Below are 27,976 nucleotides of genomic sequence, written 5' to 3'. Positions count from 1 at the left end.
AGGGAGCCCGATGCGGGACTCGATCCCGGGACTCCAGGATCATGACCTGAGCTGAAGGCAGTCGCCTAACCGACTGAGCCACCCAGGCGCCCCTGCCCATAGTATTCTTAAAGGTTTAATGTGAAGGGGTGCCTGGGGGTCTCAGTCGGTTAGGGGTCTGCCTTCGGCTCAGGTCATGATCCTGGAGTCCCGGGATCGAGCCCTGCACCGGGCCTCCAGCTCAGTGGGGAGCCTGCTTCTCCCTCTTCCCCTCCCCCTTCTCATGCTTTCTCTCTCTCATACTTTCTCTCTCAAATAAATGAATAAAATCTTAAAAAAAAAAAAAAGGTTTAATGTGAAAATAAGGGGCAGGGGCCGTGCGGCCCCCAGAACCGTACCTGGCGTGTGACTGTTATTTTCAAATGCCTTTGTGTCTTCTTGAAGCTGGTGTGGCTGGCATTTCCCTGCGTGGTTCTGGGAAGGTGTGGGCCACCTGAAGGGACATGTTGGGAGGGTCTGGTTCTCTTAGCTTCGCCTGGTCATCTCACAGCACGTCTGGCTGAAGGGTGGTCCGCCTTCACCATCAGACTGAGTCCTGACAGGTTGGGACTGGTCATATTCACCTGCCCCATCCATCAGCGCCAGGCTCAGCGCTCGGCATGTGGCAAAGGCCCGATAAGTGCTGCTTAGGGAATGGATGAGGAGGAGTGAGAGCCTGTCCACATGGCGGCTGGCGCTGTGGTCAAGCATAAATCCGAGCGTGCGGTTGCTGCCTCTAATGTCCCGCCGTTACCCTACCGCTCAGAGCGAACGCCAGTCTCTCCGTGCCGGCCCGCAAGGCCCCACAATCTGGCTCACTGTTTGTTTGTTTTTTCCTGACACCCCTCTCTACCTCCTCTGTCTTCCCGCCCATTCCACACAGTCCTTCTTGTCTCTCGAACACACTGAGCTTAACTCTGACTCAGGATCTGTGTGCTTGCTGCCCCCTCCACTTGATTGCTCTCTCCTGGGCTCTGCAAGCCTCACTCACACCATACACATCTCACATCTCTGCCTAAGTGTCCGCTCCCTTGGGGTCTTCCCTGAATACCCACCCCACTTGAGCACCCACCCCCAAGTGTTCCATATCCCCTACCTGTTCTAGTCCCCTGCTTCAGAGCACCTGCCACTACCTGGGATCCCATTATGTGTTTATTCATGTGTGCTCTTGGTTGTTGGTCTCATGCACCAGAATATAAGCTCTGTGAGGACAGCAGTGTTTCCTCATTGTTCACTGTTATATCCCCAACTCCTACTAAACTGTATATATACACATAAATATTATGTACACACATATATGCAAAAGGCTTATACATACTGTGCCACCCACTAAGCCGGTATATAGGATGCATATACAGAGACACTAAGCAGTATCTCTATATCTGCATACACATATATGCACATGCATATTTTCACATGCACCCGGTAATCAGTGTATGTACACATGTGTGCATGTAGATGCACATAGATACACACACATCTATAGATACATATGCATATGTATACATTCATACAGTATATATATGCACACACAAAGTATATGTTTATGTACACATATATAGATACATACCCTGTAACAGTATCTGTATACTGCTTTCATATATATAGTATATACCTTATATCATATATAATATTAGTGTAAGTATTCTACCATGTAATATGCTAATAATATACTAAAATATATATAATGCTATAATATATTGGTAAAGTTATATATAATATAGAGTAGTAAAACATGATGTACAGCAATATATATATATACACATAGTATATAGATAGGTACACACATAGATATACGGATTATACATATATATGTACACCCATCAAACAGCATATACACATATACACATGTATGTATATACATACCCAGCAAGCAGTGTGTATTTACCTATACATATAAGTGTATATATCTATGCTATGTACGTGACACGTATGTATGCATGAATATATATAAGTGAATGAGGAACTTGACAATTAACCAGTCAGCCAATGGGGTTGGCTGACTGTTTACCTGACTGTCTCCGGGTGGGGGTCCTGAAGTGCACCTCTGTCTCACCTGCTGCAGATTTGTGTCTCACGATGGGCCCTCCAGCTCCCTCCGTCCCTCTGCGGCCTCCCTCTCCACCCTCCACATGCACCCCTTGACCCTTCAATGACAGAGCCAGTCCAAGTTTTCTTCTGTGCCGGCAGAGAGAGTGCAGGGGGAAGTGTTCCACTCTGAGTTAACTTTGAAGTCAAGAGGGCATAATTATTTTCAAGAAAGGAAGGTTCTTTGGCAGAACCTTCTGAGCAGTTTGCTTCACGGGTGTCTTTCTTGGATTAGCCATTGGGCCCTCTGCTTAAAGAACCGCAAGGTTGAAGCAAAATAAACAGGAGTTAATTAAAATTCATAGAATATCCAGAGGCAGTCTGCCCATAAAATAGAGAGTGGCAGAGAGTTATATGATAATAGCTGTTTATGTCCCTCAAAGGAAGATTCTGGATAAGACTGAGCCAGACTTGCACAAATGATCATCCCAGACTCCACACTGCCTTACTATGCAGTGATGATCACTTCCATATCCAAGCATGTTATTAGTTGTCTCATTCCACAGTCCAGACTTTCATCTGCATGTAAATTTGTGGTGTAAAAAATATTTATATATTTGATTAATAGCAGACTAACCAATTTAGTGACCAGACTGTAATAAATCCGTTCTGGAATTAAACAGATTTGATTTTCTATATATATTTATAAGTTTGAATGTTAGAAACATTTGACTTAGGTGGGGTTTTTTTGTTTTTTGTTTTTTTTAGTGTTTTGGATTTTTTTTTTTTTTTTTTTTTATCTTTTAAAGTGCTGGGCCTCCAAGATAATGGTAGCATGGTGGGACACACAGCAGAAATCAAACAGTAAATGTTGATGGCAACTGCTGTGTCCTGGCATTATTCCAAGAACTTGTGATGGTGTGGTGAACAAGCTGGACAAGGCCCCTGATGCCACAGAGACTAACGCACAAACATTAAACAAACACAGTGACGTAGTGATGATCATTGTTCTGCAGAAAATGTATAGAACAGCAACCCGGGAGTGTAAGACTAAGCTTTCCTTGGAGGAGAGGGCAACAGGGAAGGTCTGAGAGGGAGACATTTAAGACCTGATTGCTGACAGGAAAACAGACCATGTGAAGATCTGAGGGTAGAAACATCATGGACAAAAGGGGCAGCAGGTGCAAAGGTCCTGTGGCAGGGACAGTTAACAATGGGGCAAGGAACAGCAGATGTGTGTCAGATGCTCAGCCAGCACCATGTCTGCCTCAGTGGGGACTCGGAATGTATGGTTGCTCTCTTTGAAGATGCACAAGTTAATCAGTTTATAGCACGAAGGTTAGAGAGATACAACTCCAAAGTCTGACAGAGCTGAGTTGGAATTCTGGCTCAAGCAGGTGACTCTGGGCAAGCCGCCTAACTTCCTGTGCCTGTGAGCTCCTCCTCTTACGTAAGAATCATTTTTAGAATTCTTGAACATGGTGCTTTTACTAGAAGCCTTTATTGTTTGCACAGACATCTTTTATAAAAGATGGAATCCATTTCTTTTTAATGAAATATTTATTCATTTCATATTAATTAGGTCGTGTTTGGCTTGAGGCATACTTGGGAGGAATTTGCTGGCTCCTGGGGATCGCTTTATTAAGAGCTAAATATCACAGGAAATGCAGGCTCACTCGTGAATGGCTTTCAAGCATTGACCAGAGCAAATGATCCATTACCAACCAATCTGACAGACCTCACTGGTCTCCTGCATTTCCTGACATCTTCCCATAAGGATGTCTCATTCCGTCCTCTAGATGAGCATGTTAGGCCTTCTCACGCCCATGGAGTGGTTCTAACTTGCTTCACCCGAAAGGACACATTTCTAGCACTAAGGCCCTCAGAGGCCCTTTTTGGGGGCATTTCCTGACACTGTGGTCTCCCCTGTGACTCAGGGGAGCAGAGGGGATCAGGGTATACGTAAGCAGTGGCATTAATTTTTTTATAAAACACAGGATCAGCTTTTGGGACTGCTTCCCAAGCCTCCTCCACCCTGCCGTCAGAAAGAACTCCCCTCCTCCCCAAACCCCAAGTTTCCATATTGCTTGTTTATTCTGTCCTTCATCCATTCAGTCACAATTGTACACCTAGATCCACTTTTAAAACCCTTCAGTAGCACCTTCACAGACACATCCAGAAGGACCTTTGACCATATATCTGGGCACTGTGACCCAGCCCAGCTGACACATGAAATTACCTATCATGACAATTGTGAAATTGTTCCTGAGGTCTTTCTTGGGCCACTTCTGCCCATCTCTATGACATCCTCTCCTCCTACCCTCAGAACACATATGAATGATGATCATAATCACAGCATTAGTAAATAATGTAGAAAGTGCTTTACCATGCAACCTTCATGACCACCCATTAAGTGCACTCCTAGCCCCATTTTACAGATGAGCAAGTTGAGAAAGCTGCTAACACATGCTAACATGCACCAACGTGTGTTCTGTTTCCTTATACTTCCAGAGGAGCTGTGGTAATGCACTTCCTTCTCTCTCTCCCCTACACCTCCGTCCCATGAAGCCAACCCTTGATGATTCAGAAACAGTCTCTTCCAGAATGCCTTTCCCTAATCCCGTTACCTGGTTAGGATCCCTCTTCTGGGTCCCTTAGCCTCATGTGCTCACCTCCTCCATAGCACTGCCTTTTCCTACATAATTATCCATTCATTCCCTCAACCAGCCACACTTATCAGTCAGACACCTGCCATGTGCCAGGCACTGTTCTGGTTACTGAGGATGGAGCCACAAACAAAAGAGAGAAAAATTCTTATTATCATGGAGTTTATGACACAGAGGGGAGACCAACAGTGGATAAACAAACCAACCAAGAAGCATGATCAATGACAGGAGCTGGCCAGGTGGTAGAGGACATGCGGACTGAGGAGGGGTTAGCTCTCTCCCATGGAGAGGTGAGGGATGCCGACTTGATAAAGTGACTCGCGAGCAGAGCCTGGAGGAGGTGTGGAGGTGAGGACCCAAGACTGGGACACATGGGGAAGGGTGGGGCAGACACAGAAGGGCATGGAGGCCAGTGTGGGAAGCGAGCTGGGAGGAGAGAAACAGGTATGTGTGGAGGGGAGGTCGGGCCAGGCCATGGAGGGCCCAGTGGCTAATGGGGAACGACCTTGGCTTTTATTCTTGAATATTGTCTGCTTATCCCATTAACTTTGAGTTTGTGGTGGTGGGGCAGGCGGTGCATGCCCTATCTTCATAGCTAGCGTGGTACCAGGCCCATGGCAGGCATTTCATAACTGTTTGCTGAGTAAAATATTCATCCAGATGAGTATTTTTCTTGAGGCCAACTTTTGATTACTCCAGCGAGGCCACCATTGGTCAGAGACCACATGGGCCTTCTGTGCTATGAAAAATGACCGTACATTCAAGTTTAGTAGAAGAGTCATAGTTTCTTCCCTGTTGTTTCTCCACAAGTCACAGGATCCGCTCTGATTGGACCATTTCAGTCACATGTCTTTGGCTAAGGAATGAATGTGCCTGGGGTTTCTGGGGAGTACCATATGGCACCTGAGAAGGAAGCCAACACAGTGGAAGGCAGAGTAGAGGGTGGAGAGAAACTGACTCTGGATGATAGTTTGAACCCTTTAACTGAGATCCAGCTTCTGCTCTCTACCCATGGACTTTTCAATTATATAAGCCAATAAATCCTCTTTTTATTTGTTTAGCTAAAAAAAGAAAAAGAAAAAGAAAAATGACTGTATAGTTTGTGTATCAGATGGGAATGTTCTCAGCAGCCAGAAATGGAAAGTCTGCCTTATGGTGGTTTGAACAAAGAGGGGTTATTTTTCTCAATTAACAAGAAATCTGAAGGTAGGTGACTCCACAATAACAGGTTCAGCATCTCTGAGATGCCCTTGGCCTCATGGTCACAAGGGGCTGCTGCATCCCCAGACATTACATATGTATTCAAGATAGGAAGGACAAGAAAAGTGGTGAAGGGGAGAAATTGGGATCATCTGTAGCTATTCCCTGTTATCCAGAAAGCAAGACTTCCTAAAAGCCTCCTGCAGACTACTATCTTATTGGCCAGAACTATGGCATCCTCTGGCTACACGTGAGTATTTAATGGATCGCATTGCCTCCTTGAAGAAAATTGTCCTATTATAGAGGAAGAAGGGGGAGGATGCATATTACGCAGTTCACAATCATTGTCTGCCAAAGTCAGTTTTCCTATCATGTAGGGTATTTGAACAATTGTATCCAGCATGATCACTCTCTTTAGTGAATCTATTTTATCCGATTTTTTTTTCTTGCTTGTCCCCACATTGGTTGTTTCCCAGACTCTCACTCCTGCAAGCATAACCAGTATGCTTTAATGCACACCATGGCAGTATATTCACTCAACAGGGTTTGCCAAGTGCACTGTAGCTGGGGGTGGGTGGGCAGAAGAGAGATTAGCTGAGTCGCGCCAGGGGGGCTCCAGGGGTCTCATGGAAGGGCAGGGCCAGCCTTTGCACCCGCATTGCTCTGGGTTCCCAGCTCAGCTCTGACCTCTGATTCTGGGGTCCCCTGAACCCCAGAGGCTGGCTTGCCTGAGCTGTAAGGTGGAGGTTAGAGTACCGACCGTCAGGGTCACTGAAGATGCAGCCAGACAGGGACTTTCCTGGAGCCCAGCAAAGGGATCTCAACCAGCCTGCACATCAGACTTTCCGGGGGACCTTTTAAAAACCACAAAATCCCAGGGCCCTCCCAGACCCCTGGGTGTGCTGTAGAACCCACATCACCAGCAATCTGAATGTGAAGTGGGACTGGAGACCCCCGGACGCCGGGGCTGTGGAGGTTTGCAACATGCATCGGTCCCCTTCTCCACTCCCACGTGGAGATGTCTGCGTGACACGTGCCTTTCTTCCGGCAAGTCACCTGAAATCCACGCTAGCTAGCATTTATTTATCTGTCCCAACAAATTGTGATTCATAGTGATACCATCAGTTCCTAACTGAATTAGAATAATAAGGAATGCTAATTGAGTGTTTGCCTTTTGGCAGCTTGGGCGGCTTTGGCCAAACTGCACACTCTCCCTCATTAATTGTGATTTCTCCTGGAAATCTGTGCTGTGCTGAACGGCGGCTGTGGTGCTGCTGGGAACCCACCTCTTCTCTTTTGAAGTTGGAGGTTCCCAGGACCTGGGCAGTCACCTGGTGGAGAGGAGCGCTCACCTGGCCTCTAGAGCACCTGCCATGAGCTCATGAGCTTTCAACAGATTCCCTCCATCACGAGGTTGCCATGGGATGGGGAGCTTGGAGGAACAGAAGCCCTTCCTCTTCCATTGTTAATGGAAGGATGCTGACCCGCTTGCGGCCACACAGGGCATGGTGGACACAGTTGTCAATGAAATCCAGCTCCTTTGTGGACTCTACCTCAGGCCTGGAGGTCAGCATCAGGGAGGCTTTGGGATTAGGAGGCCGTGATGCCTGCAGGGAGTGGCGCCCGGGGAAGCCTGCAAGAGGGTATTCTAAGCAGAGGGAACAGAAGATGCTCCTGCCAGGAGTCCCGGGCCAAGGTGGTGAATTCACATGTCTGAGCCCCTGAAAGTCTGGGGTTCGATAGGGAAGCAGGCAGCCTGGCCCCTGCCTTCATGATGCCTGGGTTCTGACCATTGGACAGTAAACAGGGATTTATAATCCAGTGTTAGGAAGGAGCGCAAGATTCATAATCCAGCATATGAAATAGCACAGGATTCATAATCCAGTGTGTGAAGCAGTTTGCTAAAAATAGGGGCTCTGGGAGCCCATTGGGAAGGGTCTAAATATGGACTTCAAGGATAAAGGGAAGCTTCCTAAAGAAAGCAATGAACGGGCACAGAGTTAGAGGGTGAGAGGGCGGGGGAGGAGGCAAAAAGGGTAGAAGGCAGTTTGGGGGTGGAGGAATTCTAAAGAAATCCTAAAGGGTTTGAGATGGTTGGCGTGGTGTATTCGTATGTGGTGTGGATTTGTGTGTGTGCACGAGTGTTGTGTGTGTGTCCCCACACCTGTGTGTGTCAGAGATAACGTAGGCAGGGAGGGCTTGGAATGCCGAGATACACGCCTTGAATGTTTCCTGAAGGGGAAAGAAAGCCCTTGAAGGATCCCATCTTTCCAGTTCCATTTTTCAGAAGTACCCACTAGGCACCAGGACACCTGCAGAGACCAGACCAGAGGTGGGACCGTCCGCTTAGCAAGTTACGACAGTGACATTTTCCCGTCTGAAATTTCACGCATTAGACTCTAAATAGCAGACATTCCTGTGCTCACAGGGACTCACGTGGCGAGAACACAAGTGTGGGTTTGGACTGGAATGTGGGGTCCTGGGAAGCACAGACTGTGGGAGCCAAGTGCACTCAGTGCCCCCTGTTTCAGGGCTCAGGGTTGGGTTCCAGGCATCCGTCCATCCATCACCCACCAGCCCGCGTTTACTGGGTGTCTGCGTGGCCCACATGCTGGGCTGGGCTCCATGGAGAGCTGACCGTAGACCTGGGAGGGTCAGTCCTCCCACACACACACGTGCAGGAGAGTCAGGGTCACAGAGGCGCTTGGCCGCAGGTGGATGAGGAACAGGGACAGACTGTTTGGTATTCTTTGGTCGCCGTAACAAAGAATCACAGGCTGGTGGCTTAGAGCAGAAGTTGATCTCAGGGTTCTAAAGGCTCGAGGGAGGATGCATGTGTGTGCCTCTCTCTTAGGGGGTTGCCAGCAATGCTCGGGGTTCCTCGGTCTGTAGATGTGTCATCTCTCCCAGCTCTGCCTGCACGGTCACATCCCCCTCTCTTCTGGGTCTTCTTGCTTCTTTTCTCTTATTATAAAGACACTGGTTGGATTTAGAGCCCACCCTAATCCAGAGCGATCTCATCTCAAGACTCTTGATTACATCTGCAAAGGCCCTTTATCCTGATAAGGTCACGTTCCTGGGCTCTGGGGGTGAGGACGTGGACATCTCTTGTTGAGAACAGTTGCTCAACCAGTTACTAAGGATGCCCTTCCCCTGCCCTTCCCCTCCTCTCTGGTTTTGTTCATTCCATTCTCTGTGCCTCAGCCACCTGCCTGAGACAAAGCCTGGGGGCTGCTCCCAAGTATCCCCACTTCCTTGGTTCTGCCGTGTGGAGGGCTCCACTCAACCGCCCCAGCAGGTCAGGAGGAAATGTGACCCCATGGACCTTCAGTCTCATGCCGGTGATTTTACTGCCTGGAAGAACCTCCTTTTGGAGGGGGCATGAAGTGTGCTATTTAAGACATTAAGATTCAGGACATTTATCACTCCCTGATATGCTGGGCACTTCTACTTCCTCAGTCTCCTGTAGTCTCATATCGTTTCCCCCCTCCAGGGGTCCAGGGTGGGCCTGGCTAACTCCGTTCAGACAGAGCCGGAGACGGACTCAGGGAGGCAGAAGCGAAGCATGAGCTGGAGTTCAGGCTCTCCCCATTGTCTTGCATCTGCCTCAAACATTCATGGCATGACAGAGCTAAAAGGAGTCCGATTTCCAGCAGAGGAGCAACGTGGTACTCTGGAGAAGACCCCAAGCTCCTGAGATGGGGGTCCAGGCTCATGATCTTATCCCTGGCCTTCTGTCTCGAGTGCCCTGTTCTCAGGGAGGAAGTATGTTGGTGGAAAGTACCTGCTGGGGAGGCAGGGTCTGGGTTTGAGTCCAGAGATGTGAGGAGGGTCTGTAGCCTTCCTGTGCCTCTCTCCCTTTATCTGACAAGTGAGGACCGTAGTAATAGCTAGCTGTACGGGGTTGAATAGTGTCACCCAAAAATCACCTCCTCGTGGAACCTCAGAATGGAGCTTATTTGGAATAGGGTCTTTGCAGATGTAATTAGTTCTGATGAGGTCATACAGGAATAGAGTGGGCCCTGAATCCAATGACTGGCATCCTTAAGAAGAAGGTGGAATTTGGACACAGAGATGCAGACACACAGAGGGGAGAAGGCCACGAGACAGAGAGGCCAGATCAAAGTGCCTGCTGCAAGCCCAGGGATGCCCAGGGGCTCCGGCTGCCACCAGAAGCCGGAAGAGGCAAGGAAGGACCCTCCCTTGCAGCCTCAGAGGGGCATGGCCCTGCTGACGCCTTGACTTTGGTCCTCTGGCTTCTAGAACTGAGAGACGGTAGGCGTCCTGTGGTAAGCCGCCCAGGCTGTGGCTCTGTGTTATGGTGGCCTGAGGAAGTAAGGCCAATATGTCATCAAGTCTTCGGGAGGACTGGCTAATACAGCCCCTGTTAGCTGTTCACGGTGCACACGAATGTCTCCCGCCGCACCGCACTCCTTGCTGCGTGTCCTCGGGCCCCAGGTCCTCCTGTACACTCTTCCGTTTCCCTAGAAGCCTCTTCCTTCCCATCGTTCCATCCTTCTGTGCTCGTGCTCTGGCACAAACTCCTCCAGGGAGCCCTCCCTGATGGCCCGTCCCCCACCTGCCCCTGCGGCCCCGGCAAGGGGTTCCCTCCAGAGTCAGACTGTCTGGGTTTGACTCTGTCCTGACACGTAGGGGCTTGTTGGATGCTGGGCGCACGAATTAATACGCTCAGGGCCACCACTTCCTGTGCTTGGGGGAAGACGGAAGATTTATTGGCGAGGCCCTTGAGTGGATCGTCAGGGAGAGCATTTGCTCAGCGTCTGGCCCTCAGTAAAGTGCTCGGTACCCAGGAGCTGCCATCATGGCGTCACGCTCTGCCCTTGCTCCCCCAGTGCCTGAGATTGGGGATCCCTGGGAGCAGGGTGCAAGGCGAGGACTCGAGTCAGGGCACTGGAGAGGTGAAAACAGCATGGGGAGGTGAGTTGGGAAGTGAGTCAGGGGAGGGGAGGCAGGAAGACTGCCAGTAAAGGGTGTGCCGTCCAGGCGGTGCCCCGTGGGCCACTTCTCAGACTTACCCCGCGGAACGGGCGAGAGTCCTGGGGTACAGATGCTGCCCTGCCGGCCTTGGCTCTCTGGCATCGCTGGCCTGTTGCCTGGGCAGCAAGTGGGCACTGATGGCAGAGAGAGTCCTTGAGCAGAGAAAAGCCAGGCTAGCAGGCAGGGGTGCGCTCAGGTGGGGAGGGCCAGCGGATACAGTGGGCACCCATGGCATGTGCCTCCGCGCTGCGGACATTGGTGCGTTTGTCTGTTTTCCTCCCGATCTGTGCACCCCTTGAGGGCACGGCTGCCCCTTCTGTCTCCTGTACCTGCAGCTCCTTTTCCAGCACTTAGCACACAGCTAATGCTTCGAGTAGGTGTCTGAGGAACAGGTGGATCTGGTCCAACTCCTCGGTTTTACAGGATGCGGAGAGGTTGTGGCATGGCCAGAGCCGCTCTGCTAGCAACTTCTCAGAACAGAGTGTTTATACCCAGAGGTCGAAGTGCAGGGAGGGGCCGCCTTTTTTTTTTTTTTTCCTTTTGGTAAATGTTGGCCTGAATGTTCTCCCCTTTGGCTGTTACTCAGGTATGCATTGTGCAGAAGCGAGACACGAAGAAAATGTACGCAATGAAGTACATGAACAAGCAGAAATGCATCGAGAGGGACGAGGTTCGGAACGTGTTCCGGGAACTCCAGATCATGCAGGGGCTGGAGCACCCTTTCTTGGTCAACCTGTGGTGAGTGATTGCATGCCGGGCTCCGGGGGCATCCTCACCGCGGAGCCACGTGCAAAGCCCACTCTGCTGAAAGGGAGCTTCTGCCTGGTAGAGAGAAGTGAAACTTTCTGGATGCAGACACTTTTGAATATTCTGTAGAGTTACGTTCTCTGATGGATCTTTTGTGGAGTACATTCCTTCATGAAATCTGGAAGCATCTGCTCACTTCTAATTTTAATTCTGTTCTCTTACCTGACGAATCAGAGTTGAAAATAGATTTTGAAGAGAAGGCTTTTGTATTTCTGAGGAAACATGCGGGATGCTATAAGAGAAAGCCAAATAGAAGAGACTTTAGCTTTTTAAAAATTGTCACCCATAGTGTTGATGGCAAGAAGGCCTCAGGATGGCTGGCCAGTATGGATAGGCTAAATTCCAAGTTCTGAATCTGGCCCATAAGGCAGGCCATGATCCATATTCTAGAACTTTCTCTGCATCCCATCCCGGCTATTTTCTCTGCTTTAAATTGGCATCCTTGAAATGCCACCTGCTGGTGGTTACCTGCCCCTGTGCCCTTGCAATGACATTTCCTCTCCGTGAAATTTCCACCGGCATCTCCCCTCCACCCTGCGTCGCACCGCACTGTGCTCACTTCCTCTAAGCGAATCCCGCACACTCCTTTCATCCAGCTTAGGAGGCACTTGGGGCAGGAGCCTTCCCTAACCCGCAGGCCAGCTGAGTGCCCCTCACCGTCTCCATCTGCTCTGTGCCTGACCCACCCAGCACAGCCTTTCCCACAGTGAGCCCGAACCCAAATCTCTGGGCTTACCAAGGAATCGCTTGCTCCTTGAAGGCAGGGGCTCTCTTGGTTCTTTGTTTCTGGGAGTCTGACACAGTCACAGACATATTAGAGGAGGTGCTTGCTCAGTGTTCCCGGAGCTTGGTTTTGTTGAAGGGGACAGAACACGCTGTTCTAGGAAACACATTCTGGCCGTTTCATTCTGCACCTCAGCTGAGCATCATTAGTGACCCCCCCATGGGAAAGTCTAGTCTAGTGCATATTCCTAATAGGCTACCACCCATTATTTCCATTGCTCTCCATGCTCAGAGGCACCCCGAATAAGGGTGATATACCAAGGCAACATGCGTTGTCCTGCTTGGGAAAACCACAGTACGCCTGGCAGACGCCTCACACCTGGGCGTCTCCATGGGGACAAGCCTAACTCTGTGTTACAAGCTCGAGCCTGAGAAACAAGTGCAAGTTCTCTGTGTCTCCAGGCAGCGGTCCAAACACTTCGGTGGTTTGTGGGAAATAACCCCTTCCAGGGGACTCCTTAGCGTGGAGCAAGGGGTCTGGATGCACGCCCAGACGCGTGATGCGTGTTGAAGGAGGGGGTTAGGTTGGAGCGGCCCCTCTGAAGGCACCGCCTTTCCATGCTGTTTATGTGCCTAGACACGGGTTAATGTCACACACCCATGATTACGGGACTGCAAGGGGTAAGGGAGGGAGCTCTCTGCAGTTGTTGGGCCCCATGGCATTGTGTCCCCATTGTGAGCAAGAGGGAGTGAACGGCTGCCAGAGTTTGGAGTCACATCTCGAACTGTCACCCATTAATGATGATAATAATGTCCTAGCTGGGCCGCCTGGGTGGCTCAGTCGGTGAAAGGTCCGACTCTTGATTTCGGCTCAAGTCATGATCTTAGGGTCGTGAGATTGAGCCCCGTGTCAAGCTCTGCGCTGCGCGTGGAGCCTGCTTGAGATTCTCTCTCTCCCTCTGCCTCTGCCCCTCCCCACCCTCACTCTAAAAAAAAAAAAAAAAAGAAAAGAAAACTAATGCTCTGGCTTACTGCCAGGGCTGTTTGGAGAACGAGCTGAGAGGGAGGGATAGGAAGGTATGTTTTCTGTAAATGAAAATATTCCCCACTGTAAGAGGTTATAAGTCCGTGCGTCTGGGACTATGTGATAGACAGATGGACAGTGTCCCTGCTGGCTCTGAGCGAACAGCGGTGAAGTGCCACTCAGTCCGTTGGTCAGTCGTGAGCACTTCCTTCGCACACGGTATGGCTCAGGATTTATCCAGCTATGGGGGCAGAAACTTAAACTGGCTTCAGCGCAAAACAGAATTTCTCGGGTTTTATGGTGAAGAGGTATAGAATTCCTGCGGCTTTGGTCTCTCTGCCTCTCTCTGGCTTTCCCCCTGGGGTTACCGTGGCTCTCGCTGACTGCTGCTTGCTCTGACCTCTGGTAGCCCAACAACCCCAGCAGAGGATGAAGGGCATGGGGGGATGGACCTGGCTCGGGTCACATGCCCATTCCCGAAGCAGCGGGGGAGGGGCAGGAGGTGGGTCCCACCTGCGTCTCTGGAACCCAGAATGAGGGAGGAGATGGAGACCCGCAGAGGGAGACTGGAGCCTGTTTCTGGGAAACCGTAGCGTGCCTGCCGGGTGGTCGGAGCCCATCACCTGCTGCAAGGTGAGGGCTGTGGGCTCCCTTCCTCAGAGGAGGAAAGCAGGGCTCAAAGCAGCTCATTGCCTGCCTGAATCAATCGAACTGTGATTCAAACTCAACACCATCCCACTGAGCCCTGAGGTTTTCAGTTTTGTAGGCAAATGACCTCTAACATTTACTGATAAGTATCCCTAACTTCCCTAGTCCTCTTAACAGCCTCGCTGGTTTCCCAGTGTCATCCTAATATTATTGTCTCCATTATACAGATGGGTTAACTGAGTCCCACGGCGAGTAAGTGGAGGAGATGGGACCGAAGCCAGGCTGTCTGGCACCAGCCCCTCCCCCACAGCTGCCGTGAGAAGGCCCAGCCCTTGCCCCCTGCACGGAGACCCTCCTGCCAGGCCTCTGTTTGGCCATCTCTCTGCCCCTGCTGGAAGGGAGCAGAGTGGGGAATTGCTTGATGGGTTCATAAGAACACCGCCGCTTTGCATTAATTATATGTCAGCTTTTCATCTCATTACAAGGAGGGTGAATTATTGCAGCCTTGGAAATCCTCACCGTGCCTCTTCTGCTTTTTTGCTGACGTGCTCTGTAACTGGCAGGGCGAAGGCTGGGCATTGATGATTTGCACGGCGGTTTTGCCTTTGAGGAATGAATGATGTGTGCTCCTAAGCCTGCGATGATCCAAGTTGTCGTCAAGAGCAGTCCTTTCACCTGTTCTAAAGTGCTGCTGTTTTGCTCTCTAGGGCCTCAGACTCGGGGGACAAAGGGAAAAGGAACGAGAAATCACACCCATAGGAGGGTGAAGGTGGTGCATTAGCAGGAGCCCTGGAGAGCTGGAAGGGGGGGTGAGGAGGGCAGGAGAGAGGTGGGGAAGAGGAGGGCAGGAGGGATGGGGGGGTGTTTCAGCACTCGGGCTCTGAGTCTGACCCCCTGGGTTCCCATGGCAGCCCTGCCTCTTAACACTCTGCGAGGCTGCAATGGACTGAACCGAGTACCCACCGCCCCCCAATTCATATATTGATGCCCTGTTCCCCAGTGTGACCGTATCTGGGGACTGCCTTCAGGTGGCTATTAAGGTGATATGAGGTCATTAGGGTGGGGCGCCGAACAGAACAGATGGTGGCCCGTGAAGATGAAGAGTGTCTCTCCGCCCCGTGCGGACGCAGCAAGAAGGCTGCTGTCTAGAAGCCAGGAGGAGGCTTCTCACCAGAACTCGGCCACGTGGGCACCCTGAGCTCGGGCTTCCAGTCTGCAGAGCTGTGGGAAAATGAGCTTCTGGGGCTGAAGCCTGCCAGGTCATGGAATATAGAGGCCTCAAGAGCAAATTGATTCTCTTCTTTGCATCTCAGTTCCCTTCCTTGTAAAATGGGAAAAGAAGGATACTCTGCCATATAGCGGCTGGAAGGACCAGACGGGTCCTAGGGAGCAGGTGCCCGCACGGTCTCGGGCAAGAGGCGGCCACTGGATGGAGGACCGGAGGTAGTGTTGACCATCTTAGCACTGCTCACTCAGGCAGGCCTCCGTTGCTTGCACAACTCACTTAGTCCCCCATTCTCATTTTCAAAACCCATTTCTGCTTACCGGATTGCCTACATTTACTAGACTAGCTGTTAAAATGTTTCATTTAAAATTGCTCAGGTGCCTCCCCTGCCCGTTTAACCACTGAAGTCACTGTGGAAATGAATACCTGGCAGGAGAGGTTGAGGACAGACAACCTGCAATCATTTCAGACAGTCCTCATAGCCAGTGTGTGTTTCTAGAAGCTTCCCTGAGTAGCGATGGCCCGAGTCAAGACACAGATCTCAGCGCACCACTCTGAGCCAAGAAAGAACCACTTAAATTAGAGGTTGTAAGTGCAGAGACTTTGACCAAAGTTAACTGTGTAAGGTGTTTAAATGTGGGGCTGCTCTGACTGAAGGAGGGGGGCAGGAAGGAGTTTGGGGGGAGGGCAGAGACTGGCACCCCCCCCGCCTCCACCCCCCGGGAACCTTTGATGAAGGATAAAAGCCCCGTACAATCCCTAGTTGCTGAGCAGCCTCATTTCCATAAAAGTAATCATCGCTGGCCTTGACTATTGCTACAGCCTCCCACCTGGCATTTTGATATTCAGCCCCCACTGTCCATCACCACTCTGCCCTACTAGGGTGTCCTAGTCATTTCGGGCTGCCATCCTGGATTCTGATAGATAAGGCGGTGTACACAACAAAGTGTATTTCTCACCGCTCTGGAGGCTGGAAGTGGTGGTCAGAATGCCGGCATGGTAGGGTCTGGTGACCGTCTTCTTGGTGGGCAGGTGGTAGTGTTCCTGCTGGGTCCTCATATGGGGTGAGGGGGAGAAAGCGCTCCTTCTCTCTCTCTCTCTCGTTCCTTCCTTTTTTTTTTTTTTAAAGATTTTATTTATTTATTTATTTGACAGAGAGAGAGAGAGACAGCGAGAGGGAACACAAGTGGGGGGGGGGGGGAGAGGGAGAAGCAGGCTTCCTGCTGAGCTGGGAGCCCGATGCGGGGCTCGATCCCAGGACCCTGGGATCACGACCTGAGCCGAAGGCAGACACTTAACAACTGAGCCACCCAGGTGCCCCTCTGTCGTTCCTTCTTAAAGGGGCACTAATCCCATCATGAGGGCTCCACCTGATAGCCTACTTCTCACCCAGAGGCCCCATCTCCAAATACCATCACACTGGGGACTAGGGTTTCAGCATATGGCTTTCGGTCGGGGAGGACACAAACATTGAGCCCATGGCACTGGGCGAATCTTGCCAAAGTGCAAACCTGAGGTTGCCATCTCTCTATGTAGAACCCAGCAGTGGCGTCCCCACACCCACAGACTTCATGTCTCTCCGTGACCCCGCGTCTCTCCTGCTCACACCAACCTCTGCTACCATCTTGCTCCATTTTTTTGTTCCAACCCAACCAACTGACGAATGGCACCTGTCATTCGTCTTGCTGTCTTCATCCCTCGGGCTTTTGCACAAGCCGTTTCTCCCTCCTAGAACACTGTCTCCCTTTGTTCACTGTGAGAACTTCTGCTTCTCCTCCCTCAAGTATCCATTCATTAAATAGGCATGTACTGGACCCTTATTGTGTATCAGGTACTGTCTTACTTTCTCAGGGTACGGGGATGAAGAGAACCTTGCCCTCTTGAAATTTATAGGCCAGGTTCACGTCCGCCATCGAGCTTCTTCGGCACTGCCAGACGTGCCCCCAACTGGGAGTGCATTCTCCTGGACTCTCTTATCGAACAAGGCAGCTCAGTCACATTTATCTGCTTGTGGGTCTGTTGCCACCATCAGGAGGGAGCTGCTTGGGGGATGGGCCACATCTTATTCATCTCTGTATTCCCAGCGTCTGATGGCCAGGAAGTTCATGCATGCCATGCTAAGGGCTGGCATGCGATATGGCAAACACCGTGCCAGCATCGGAAACAGAACACTGAGCCAGAGTCACTCTCTGTCTTCACAGAGCTTGCAGATGTGAGAGGACAGACATTAAGCCAATAGTTGACGTGCTCCCCTGCTCTCTTCCTGACATCTTGAGTAGCCACTGTCCTTTGGGGTCCTGGGATAATTTAAAAAATATATAGATTACTCATGTCCCCCATGTCCTTGGGATTGGGTGATTTCCTGGTCCATCCCGGACACACAGATGGAAAATGCTCATGGGGTTTTCCCAGTACGTAATAACCTCTTCAAGCTCCATCACCATGGAAACTGCCTTAATAAAGGGGGCAGGATGTGATGCTGTCTTGTCCAGGATCCTTTTCACAAACTTTACTATTCTAGGACTTGTTAACATCACTCATAACTTCTGGCTTGTGCTTTCAAGATGACAGATTTCCAAAATTTTGGACTGCCCGGTGAGGAGACAGAGGTCGTGCCGTGCAAACACAGGGAGCACGGAAGGTGGGGCTGGGCCCGGGGCACGGGCCCTGGTGTATCAGGCAATCCCTGTGGGTGAATGGGGGATCCTGCAATCAATCAGGAAGGGCATGGGATTTGCCCAAGGTCATTTGGAAGAGCAAAGACTTACCTCAGACCTGCTGTTGGTCTTTGGGGTACTCTGCTCTCCTCATCTCCTGACCCACCACGACACCTTCTTATGCCCATTTCTGACTGCTCTGATGTTTTCCATGTGTTTTCTGTAATTAGGAGTCTCCTTGGCCCATGGGGATTTACCAAATTCATCCCACACTTCTTCAATGCTTGATAATATTAGTAACACCACTCTTTATGGATCACCTACATTGCATGGCTCTTTTCCTGTTATATATCTTGATTAATCCTCAGAAGCATCTCATGGGATGGGTGTTACTATTCCCAGTTTACAGTTGGAGAAACTGAGGACCAGGGGGCTAAATAATTTGTGCAAAGCTACATAGCTAACAGGAGGCAGCATTGGGATTAGAAGCAATAACATAGCAGTAAATAAATCCTTAACAACCTGTGTCCCGGGGAAAGACAGCAAGCCTTGAATTGTAGAGTTAGCTGATTTCCATGTCAGGGCTTGCTGTGGACTGAATATTTGTGTCTTCCCCAAATTCATATGTTGAAGCCTGACCTCCAAAGGGATGATATCGGGAGATGAAGCCTTTGGGAGGTGATGAGGTCATGAGGGTGGAGCCCTCCCGAATGGGATTAGTGCCTTTATAAAAGAGGGCCCACAGAGCTCCCTTCCCCATCTGCTGTGTGAGGACACCATAACATGCCATCTATGGACCAGAAACCTGACTCTTGCCAGACACCAAATCTGTCTTCGACTTGAGCTTCTAGCCTCCAGGACCATGAGAAAGAAATTTCTGCTGTTTATAAGCCACCCATCTATGGTATGCTGTCATAGCAGCCCAAACGGACTAAGACATGGTTGAATTCAAACCGACAACATGATGTCAACCAGCTTGCAAAATTTCTGAAAATCTACTCTTCTGAAAAACTACTCCTGTGAGCCAGTGTGAGCTCCAGCATAACCCTGACAGTCCCAGATCTAGCAGCAAAGCCTTTGCTGTCTCTAAACCCAACATCTGTGAGCTGGGACTGGGGGTGAGCCTCCCACATGTGAAGATGAGCCAGGGATGAGCTCTGCCCTCAAGGAGAGGGATGCTTCAGGAGGAATGGAAGGAGGAATGTGGTGCCTGTACGCTGGACAGGAAGTGGGAAGTGGGAAAAGGTCCTTCCCTTCCTAGGATGGTGTTGTTGGAAAGCCTCAAGTTTCTTCATCTGCAAAATGGGGACAGTAGCTCCCTCCCTCGGTTTTTTTAATTAATTTTATATTTATTTTATTTTATTTATTTGAGAGAGAGAGAGAGTGAGTAAGAGAGCAGGAGCGGGTGTGGGGAGCTGAGGCAGAAGCAGACCCCCCACTGAGCAGGAAGCCATACTTGGGGCTCGATCCAGAGACCCCAGGATCATGACCTGAACCAAAGGCAGACATTTAACTGACTGAGCCACCCAGGCGCCCCACTTCCGTGCTTTGTGGAGGCCAAAGCAAATGAGATCCAGTGGACAAAAGCCCTGTGGAAATGATCATTTGTTGGGGAGATGTACCTTATTATACTTCCTTCTGATAAAAACTGAAATATGGCTAATGACCTGTAAATCCTTTGAAAGGTTTATATGCATGAAACTCTGGTGGGAGGCAGGGAGCCTGGTTATTCCCGTGAGGGCTGCAGACAAAGCTGGCGGATGCTTAACCACCCGGCAGTTTTGTGTTAGGCTCACATCCAAAGAGACACAAGCATTGCATTGGAATGTAGTACATTTTAATGGGGAGTGCTTACCTGCTGTAGTGAGCTTAATTAACTTGGAAGCTGCAGCGCCTTTGTTCCTCCAAGTTTTTGGAAGTCACATGGCAGCCTCCCCGATGTTCTTCCCCCAGCCAGACACCTGCCCTCCCCACCCCACTCAGGTCTCCACTCTCAGCCTCCCTCTGCCTGGGATAATCTCCTCTGGCCACCTGCAGGCACAGCCCTTCACATCCCTCTGATCTTGATCAAATGTGACCTTTTATTTGAGGCTTTCTGTGACCACCAAATTTAAAACTCTGCCCTGGCTGTCCCTAGTCCACTAGCTCTCTTCTTTGCTTTATCTGCTATGACACATTACACCTTACAACACACCATGCCTATTATGTACTTCTCTTGCTTCTTTTCTTTTTTGATTAACTTATTTAAATTCAATTAGTTAACATATAATGTATCGTTAGTTTCAGAGGTAGGGTTCAGTAATTCATCAGCTGCATGTAACACCAGTGCTCATCACATCACATGCCCTCCTTAATGCCCGTCACCCGGTTACCCCATCCCCCCACCCACCTCCCCTCCAGCAACCCTCAGTCTGATTCCTAAAGCTAAGAGCTCTTATGGTTTGTCTCCCTCTCTGATTTCCTATTTTATTTTCCCTCCCTTCCTTTATGCTCCTTTGTTTTGTTTCTTAAATTCCACCTATGAGTGAAACCATATGATAATTGTCTTTCTCTGATTGATTTATTTCGCTCAGCCTAATACCCTCCAGTTTCATCCACATTGATGTAAATGATAAGATTTCACCCTTTTTGATGGCTGAGTAGTATTCCATTGTGTGTGTGTGTGTGTATACCACATCTTTATCCATTCATCTGTCGATGGACATCTGGGCTCTTTCCATAGTTTGGCTATTGTGGACATTGCTGCTATAAACACTGGGGTGCATGTACCCCTTCAGATCACAACGTTTGTATCCTTTGGGTAAATACCTAGTAGTGCAATTGCTGGGTCAGAGGGCAGCTCTGTTTTTAACTTTTTGAGGAACCTCCATACTGTTCTCCAGAGTGGCTGCACCAGCTTGCATTCCCACCAACAGTGTAGGAGGGTTCCCCTTTCTCCACATCCTCACCGACATCTGTCATTTCCTGACTTGTCAACTTTAGCCATTCTGACTGGTGTGAGGTGATATCTCATTGTGGTTTTGATTTGTAGTTCTCTGATGCCCAGTGATGTGGAGCATTTTTTCATGTGTCTGTTGGCTATTTGTATGTTGTCTTTGGAGAAATGTCTGTTCATGTCTTCTTCCCATTTCTTGACTGGCTTTTTTGTTTTTTGGGTGTTGAGTTTGACAAGTTCTTTATAGATTTTGGATACTAGCCCTTTATCTGATAAGACATTTGCAAATACCTTCTCCCATTGTGTAGATTGTCTTTTGGTTTTGTTGACTGTTTCCTTTGCTGTGGGGAAGCTTTTTATCTTGATGAAGTCCCAATAGTTCATTTTTGCTTTTGTTTCCCTTGCCTTTGGAAATGTGTCTAGCAAGAAGTTGCTGCGGCCGAGGTCAAAGAGGTTCCTGCTTTTGTTCTCCTCTAGGATTTTGATGGACTCCTGTCTCACATTTAGGTCTTTCAACCATTTTGAGTCTATTTTTGTGTGTGGTGTAAGGAAATGGTCCAGTTTCATTCTTCTGCCTGTGGCTGTCCAATTTTCCCAACACCATTTGTGGAAGAGACTGTCTTTTTTCCATTGGACTTTCTTTCCTGCTTTGTTGACGATTAGTTGACCATAGAGGTGAGTATCCATTCCTGGGTTCTCTATTCTGTTCCATTGATCTGTGTGTCCATTTTTGTGCCAGTACCATACTGTCTGGATGATTACAGTTTATTTTCTGTGTTTGCTTCATGCACACGAAGGAAGGGTGGCTCCACAAGGGCAGGGACTCCTGCCTGCATTTTCACTGCTCTGTTCCCAGGGCTCACAAACATGTCTTGGCATCCAGTAGATGCTCAGTTAGTGCTTGTTGAATGGATGAACTGAATGAGCAAATATCCCCTTCTCTAGGGATATCACACAGGGAGCCATACATGGCCAGCTCCCTTGGTTTTTCACTCACACTGACCCACCCTGGCCTGGAAACTGAAACCAAAGGTGAACCCTTTAGTCCTCTAAACTCAGTAGAAATTATTTTGCTACTCTGTGCATTGACTGAACAAGTGGTGTTTTCACCTCCGTACTTCTGATCCAGAGTAAGTTTGTGAAGCTGGAGAAGGAAGGAGACCTTTTATATTCTGATGGCTAACTGTGGTGTTGATTCTGATAACTAACATTTATTAAGCACTTGCTGGGTCCCTGGCATTGTGCTAAGTGCTTTATGTAAATTATTCATTCTTCACCAGGGCCTTGTCAGGTGGGCGCTCTGCTTCTCCATTTTGCACATACTACTGAGGCAGAGGGAGGCTCAGTGGGTCATGCGTTAGACTGCACCACAATGCCACATGCCACAGTGCCTTTGGGTTCATGAGCTCATTTGCTCAGCACGTATTTATGATGTGCCCGTTCCATGCCGGCCACTGTCCTAGGTGCTGGTGGTACGTGCAGAGCAAAATAGACATGGCCTCACCCGCGTGGAATGTCCTCTTTCCCATTCTAGGTAGGGAGAGAGGCAAAAATCAAATAATTATACAAATGCATATAATTCAAGATTCTGGCAAGTTCTGAGAAGGAAGCACAGAACTCTGGAACTGAGAAGTAAGGGGACCTTGGCATCCCTTTGTGGCATTAGGGATGCCCCTGAGGAAGTGGCACCTTCTGGGTATCATGGCACTGAATGCTCACAGCAGCTCCCCATGGCTCCCCTGCATCTTCTACAGATGCAGAAACTGAGGCACCCAGAAGCTGAGTGGTTGATTGTGCAGACCCCACAGTGAGTAGGGGCTGGAGCTGAGATTCACGCCCAGCCTGACTACAGAGCCTAGAACTTTCTAGAACATGGCACTGTCTTCATTTTTCTTGCTGATGCCATAAAACTGCCTAAAATCCTGAAGGAATTCCACAGGGAAAACAGACCTGCCATTGGGATCTTAGCCACTAACTGGAAATTTGATGCCATCCTTCTCTGGCCTGCAATTTTCTCAGCTGTGGACGGAAAGCCTTGGACTGTGTCTGCTGGTTTTCCCTTGGTTTCCTCAGAGCCCTAGGGGGTCCAGGAAGTTCTTTAGGGGTCACTGGGGTTGATGGGGTTGAATCCGTCCTGCCTTTTTCTGCATTCCCTACTCCTACATGGTTTCATTTAAGGAAGAGTTTTTTGCTGCTTATCCATTTGACAGCCAGGAGCCTAGATCGTGTCTCCTGCTCTGTGAGTCTGAGATTTGACAACCCACAGGCTGCTTTGTGGGCTGAGAACTGGGCCCAAGCACAACTAGCTTTGATAAGCAGAGAGGCATGACCCAGACTATGTGATCAAACTAAACAACAACAACAACAAAAGAGTGGGTTTAATGAAAATAAATCTCAATTTGTAAAATAAAAGGCGGCACATTAATGGTTAAAGAGTGTTGTTCCCCAAGTGGCCTGCTAAAGGCTGTGTCCCAGGCCAGTGACAGACACCACAGGGGTCAGGGAAGAACACTGGGCATGCTCCCCACTCAACCAGCGGCCTTGAGGGCCCAGGAAGTCAAGAAGTATGTCCAGATAGTAGAGACCAGAAAACAGATTGTGGTAAATGTCTGCTCTCAGGAAAGCATGCTTAGTGATAAATGGCCCCTGGTGTTTCTGCTGGGAGAACCGTTGCAGAGGTGACAGTAAATGACAATATCAGTTTAAAAGCTACATTGGCCATAAAGGGCAGGGATTTACAAGGCCTTATATCCAAAATGGTGGTATTTTCTTAGAACATCCATCACCAGGAACCGCTGTGATGCTTCCCGCTGTTGAATCCCCCAGACCTCTGCTCTGCGCACCTGCTGGGGGACCGTCATGTCTTCACATCCTCCTACAACAGCCTGGTCCCCAGGGCCCTGGAAGGTCAAGGTCGGGCCTTTTGATCTCCCCTGTTCCCCACCACTACATCCCCTGCCTGTTGCCCCTGAAGATGTGCCCCCAGCCACTGCTCTTTCTAAGGCTCTGGCTGTGCCGCCCTGGGTCACAGGTATGGGGGGCGGGGTCCCTTCCCAGGGCACTGTGGGCCATTTTTCCCCTCTGCACCTCCTGACTCCACAGTGCTGTTGGACTTTGCTCTCTGCTTGTGTTACTTCACCTCTGCAAGAGTGGACTCATTCACCCTCCATGCTTCCCTGCCCCTTCCCTCCAGTAGACCATGGGCCTTCTTCCCATGCAAAGGAGAAGGGAAGAATGCAGTGGTTAGCTTGGTCTGTAGATGACACGACAGAGATGTGGAGGATGGAGTAATTTCCCTGGCATCGTGGGGCCATCAAGGTGGGAAGTCAGTATTTTGACCCCTGTTCATCGGACAGATGTGCAAGAAGGGATTTCAGGAAGTCTGCTGACTCCGAAGCCAGATGTGTTTGCTGGATTGTTGACACACTGGACTGCACTGCATACTTACAAAGGCTGCCTCATCCTTCAGAGCCCTCCCTGCTGAGCACCTCCTCCCAGAGGCAGAAATCCTTCTTCCTGCAGCAAGCACATGGCTTGTGCTTGTGCAGTCCTGCACTTTTCCCATCTGAGCATCTTGAAAGAGGGGGCACACCTGGTTTGTTCATGAGAGGCAGTCCCGGACCATCAGCTTCATGCAGCTCCGGGCTTTCCCTTCCATGCTGTCCTGTTTTACTTATAAGCCGTGGTGCTTTTCTGTCTCTGATGTTAGCGTGTTTGCTCATTTCTTTGTAGACTTTTTTTCAGAATGTCTAAAGCACTTAAAACAGTAGTAAGCATATGTAGGCCCTTGATAATATATTGGTTATGTGGAATTGGATGTTTGCACCCATTCCATGGCTTAGGGCATGGTAGATTCTCAAGAGATGAAAGAGAAAAGAGGGAGGCAAGTTTGGAAGGAAGAGGGGAGCCACGTGTCCTCCCCAGTGGGTCCTTGAAGGCAGGGACCATGACTTTTCATGTCTTCATCTGTAGCTCCTAGTACAGCACCACACACTGCATGCATGATAATTCACTCCCATAACATGCTGAGTTTAAAAAGCAAACATATGTGCCAGAGCAATAGAACAATGCACTTAAATGCTTCTTGCTCTCAGAAATCCTTTTCAGCGTTTATTTTAATTATTTTCTCCACCATTCATTACAGAATTGCATTTTTTTGATTGACAGGGCATGCACCTTTCATTTGCCACTCTGTTCTGCAAGATAGGTCTGAGGCCATTTGCTCGCACTAAAGAGGGAAATGGGGCCTTTATAAAACATATTTCTACCAGATTATGTTACTCCAGCCCTTGGGCTGCTGTCTCACTTCCCCCACATCTTCCCTCCTATGCCAGCAACCTGGCATGCCCCAGTCCTTTTCAACCAGCGAAACAGTTGTTGAAATGACCCTGCAAAATGATTATCCACTTTCTAATGATGAAATGATTCTGTGAGGTCATGGAGAAGGAAGCTGGAGAGGCCTCGCAGTCCCTCATGGTCACATGCACATCATTTTTGTATCTGCATGTTACAGACTTAATATTTTTATATCAACTTGGTTTCTTATGTAAATGAATATGATCTTAAAAGCTTGGTATTACCCCCGAATATATACCACAAAATGTACACAGTGTCATTAAATTCTAGCTAAGTACTGTTGTCTGCTGAGGTTGTGAACTTGAGGCCAGGTCTTTCATTGTTCGAAATGGAGACTTCAGGTGGTGGGAGAATGTTGAAGACAGGCCAGCATCAAAGCCAGACTTTCTCCTTGTTATAATCAGGATGGAAGTGCAATAGGAATGGGAGTGAGTAGACTTCTTGTTCTGCAACTGATGGCATTCAGTGCCATGCCAAAGCACCAGGATCATCTCATGGGCAGCACCTGCAATACACGGTCCACAGTCTCAGGGACACTGATGCTGAGAGCCTGCTGTGGGCCAGGTACCACTCTGCAAGGGTCTTACTCTTTCTCCTCCCCTCCCCCCAATCCCTCTCTCTTCTTTCTTTCATCCTTTCCCACCCTATAGTTCTAAAAAGTACTTAAAGCCACTATCACAAAATTTTAAAAATTCAATGCAAGATTTATTATTACAAAGTGAGAAAACATAAGGAAGAACTCATGTGGGGAATGCCGGGAATGAACGCATAGCTAGGACTCGATCCAAGTGCAGATAAGCACAGTGCTCCCCTGCACAGGGTCGGGGTGGGGAGCAGCATTGCTCTTGATCAGGATTATCGGCAACACCCACAATAATGGTAGGCACCAAGGCAGATGTGCTTCTCCCTTCCTCCCATTCAAACCTCTTTGGAAGCAGCAGGCACCCAGCCTGCCAGGACCTCAGTTGGTTTTGTTCCATGAGCAGGTGGGCTTCAGAAATGGGTCTTACCCTTAGGTTCTTGGGCCCAAGAGCTATGCCACATCAGGACTTAAACATTCAGATGCTTGCAGGGGCAGGCAGATAAGAAGTGAATGAAGGAATTGGGTATGAGGGGCATTAGGGAGTGGTGGGGAGTGTGGCAAGTAGAGAGCTTATGCTGCTGATGGGCCTTGGTCCATTACAAGGCCCTGTGGGAATGATACAGGGCGGAGCTGGTAGGGGGCGCCCAGACACATAGATCACCTGCTGTCTGGGGTTGACCCTCTGTCATCACTGCTCTTCCTCTTGGTCTCACCTTGCTACAAGACACAGGGGTAGGTAGACTGACCAGCAGTTTTCAGGCTGAACTCTGTGGAGCCCCTTTGGTTGCTGGAGGGAGAGGGGGAATGTGTAGGGGAAAGATGGCTGTGTTGCCATCCTTCCATCTCTTTCTCACCGCCCTTGATCCCTTTCTTCAGAGAATTCGTCACCATCAGAAAATATTCTGTTTATTTATCTGCTCCGTTACCCATTTACTTCCTTCTCCAAAGTGAATGCAGTGTTTCTCAGCCACTGGAACTTGGTCACGAAGAATTTACTCTGTAAATGCCGTTAGAATGAATGAGTGATTGAAGAGTGAACAGATTCTACTTTTCCAATAGTTACACCTCTTAACTAGTTCCTTTATTTGGTTGCATCGGTAACAGTTGTCCTTTCATTCCTGGTTCCCTGTTTTTTATCTTTGGAATTGATTCTGAATTTCATCAGATACCTTTTGAAGAATTATCAAGAGGCTCAGATGTTTGGTTTTCCTGACTTAGAAGTATGGTCGATTGTGTTAATAAATTTACCAACAGTGTGTTGTCCCACCTGGGATAGGTCCCACCGTGTTGTGCTCATGGTAGAACATGTGTTGTTGTTTTCCAGAAAATAAGAGTGACAGTACTAGCAATATCTAAAATACATTGTACTCCTGCTGCCTGTCAGTTTCTCTTTACAGTGGTTGACCTGTGCTCTTCTGTGTCACCCTAAGCACTTCTCAGGATGGACTGTTCCTACTTCCCAGAGAGGGAACCTCACGAAATCTAGGCATAATGAGGGCATGGTGCCCAACAATGGTTAAATCTCAAAGTTAGCGATTATGATGATTTTAAAACTTTGCATTTCTGATTATTTGCTTAAAATATTAATTCCTAGAAGTCAAAAGGTGTTTGGAATATACTGAGAAATTGCACTTTAGAATGTGACCACTTGATAAGCAATCTGTAGGAATGGCCTCTTGCACCTCCTTCGCAGCAAATTGGATGGTATGTTCTAGTGGTTTTAGTACACATTGTCTTTGATTACCAATAAGACTGATCTTTTTAAGAAGATTATTGGTCATTCTTTCTTTTTTTTTTTTTTTGAGATTTATTTATTTGAGAGAGAGAGGCTGAGACCAGGCGGGTGGGAGGGACAGAGGGAGAGAGAGAATCCCAAGCAGACTCCACACCCAGCATGGAGCCCAGCATGGGGCTCGATCTCACAACCCTGAGATCATGATGTGAGCTGAAATCAGGAGTCGGATGCTTAACAGACTGAACCATCCAGGCACCCCTTAATGAAAGCTTTCTGAATGGATATTGGAGTTGGGTCCTGCAGGGTAAGAAGAAGAAAGCATTGAACTTCACCCTGTGGGGGAATGGTCAGTTTGGCAGGAGTGAGGGGTTAG

General features: G+C 49.1%; 1 protein-coding gene across 3 annotated transcripts in view; it reads left to right on the top strand.

Moving 5' to 3' along the window:
- STK32B (serine/threonine kinase 32B) overlaps positions 1-27,976 on the top strand; it is a 376,962-nt gene that overhangs the window by 110,905 nt on the left and 238,081 nt on the right. For all 3 annotated transcript variants that reach the window (XM_045881506.3, XM_045881505.3, XM_064584257.1), the window contains one exon: positions 11,497-11,648. In XM_045881506.3, coding sequence (XP_045737462.1) covers positions 11,497-11,648 — 152 coding nt within the window. The remainder of the gene's footprint in view (positions 1-11,496; positions 11,649-27,976) is intronic.

Source organism: Mirounga angustirostris, unplaced genomic scaffold (genome assembly GCF_029215605.1).
Source record: "Mirounga angustirostris isolate CCGP_5_RB_7025 unplaced genomic scaffold, mMirAng1.0.hap1 SCAF_2, whole genome shotgun sequence".
In the NCBI taxonomy this organism is placed as follows: domain Eukaryota; kingdom Metazoa; phylum Chordata; class Mammalia; order Carnivora; family Phocidae; genus Mirounga; species Mirounga angustirostris.
The sequence above is the reverse complement of the archived record's forward strand: the minus strand, read 5'-3'. Positions and strand labels throughout refer to the sequence as shown.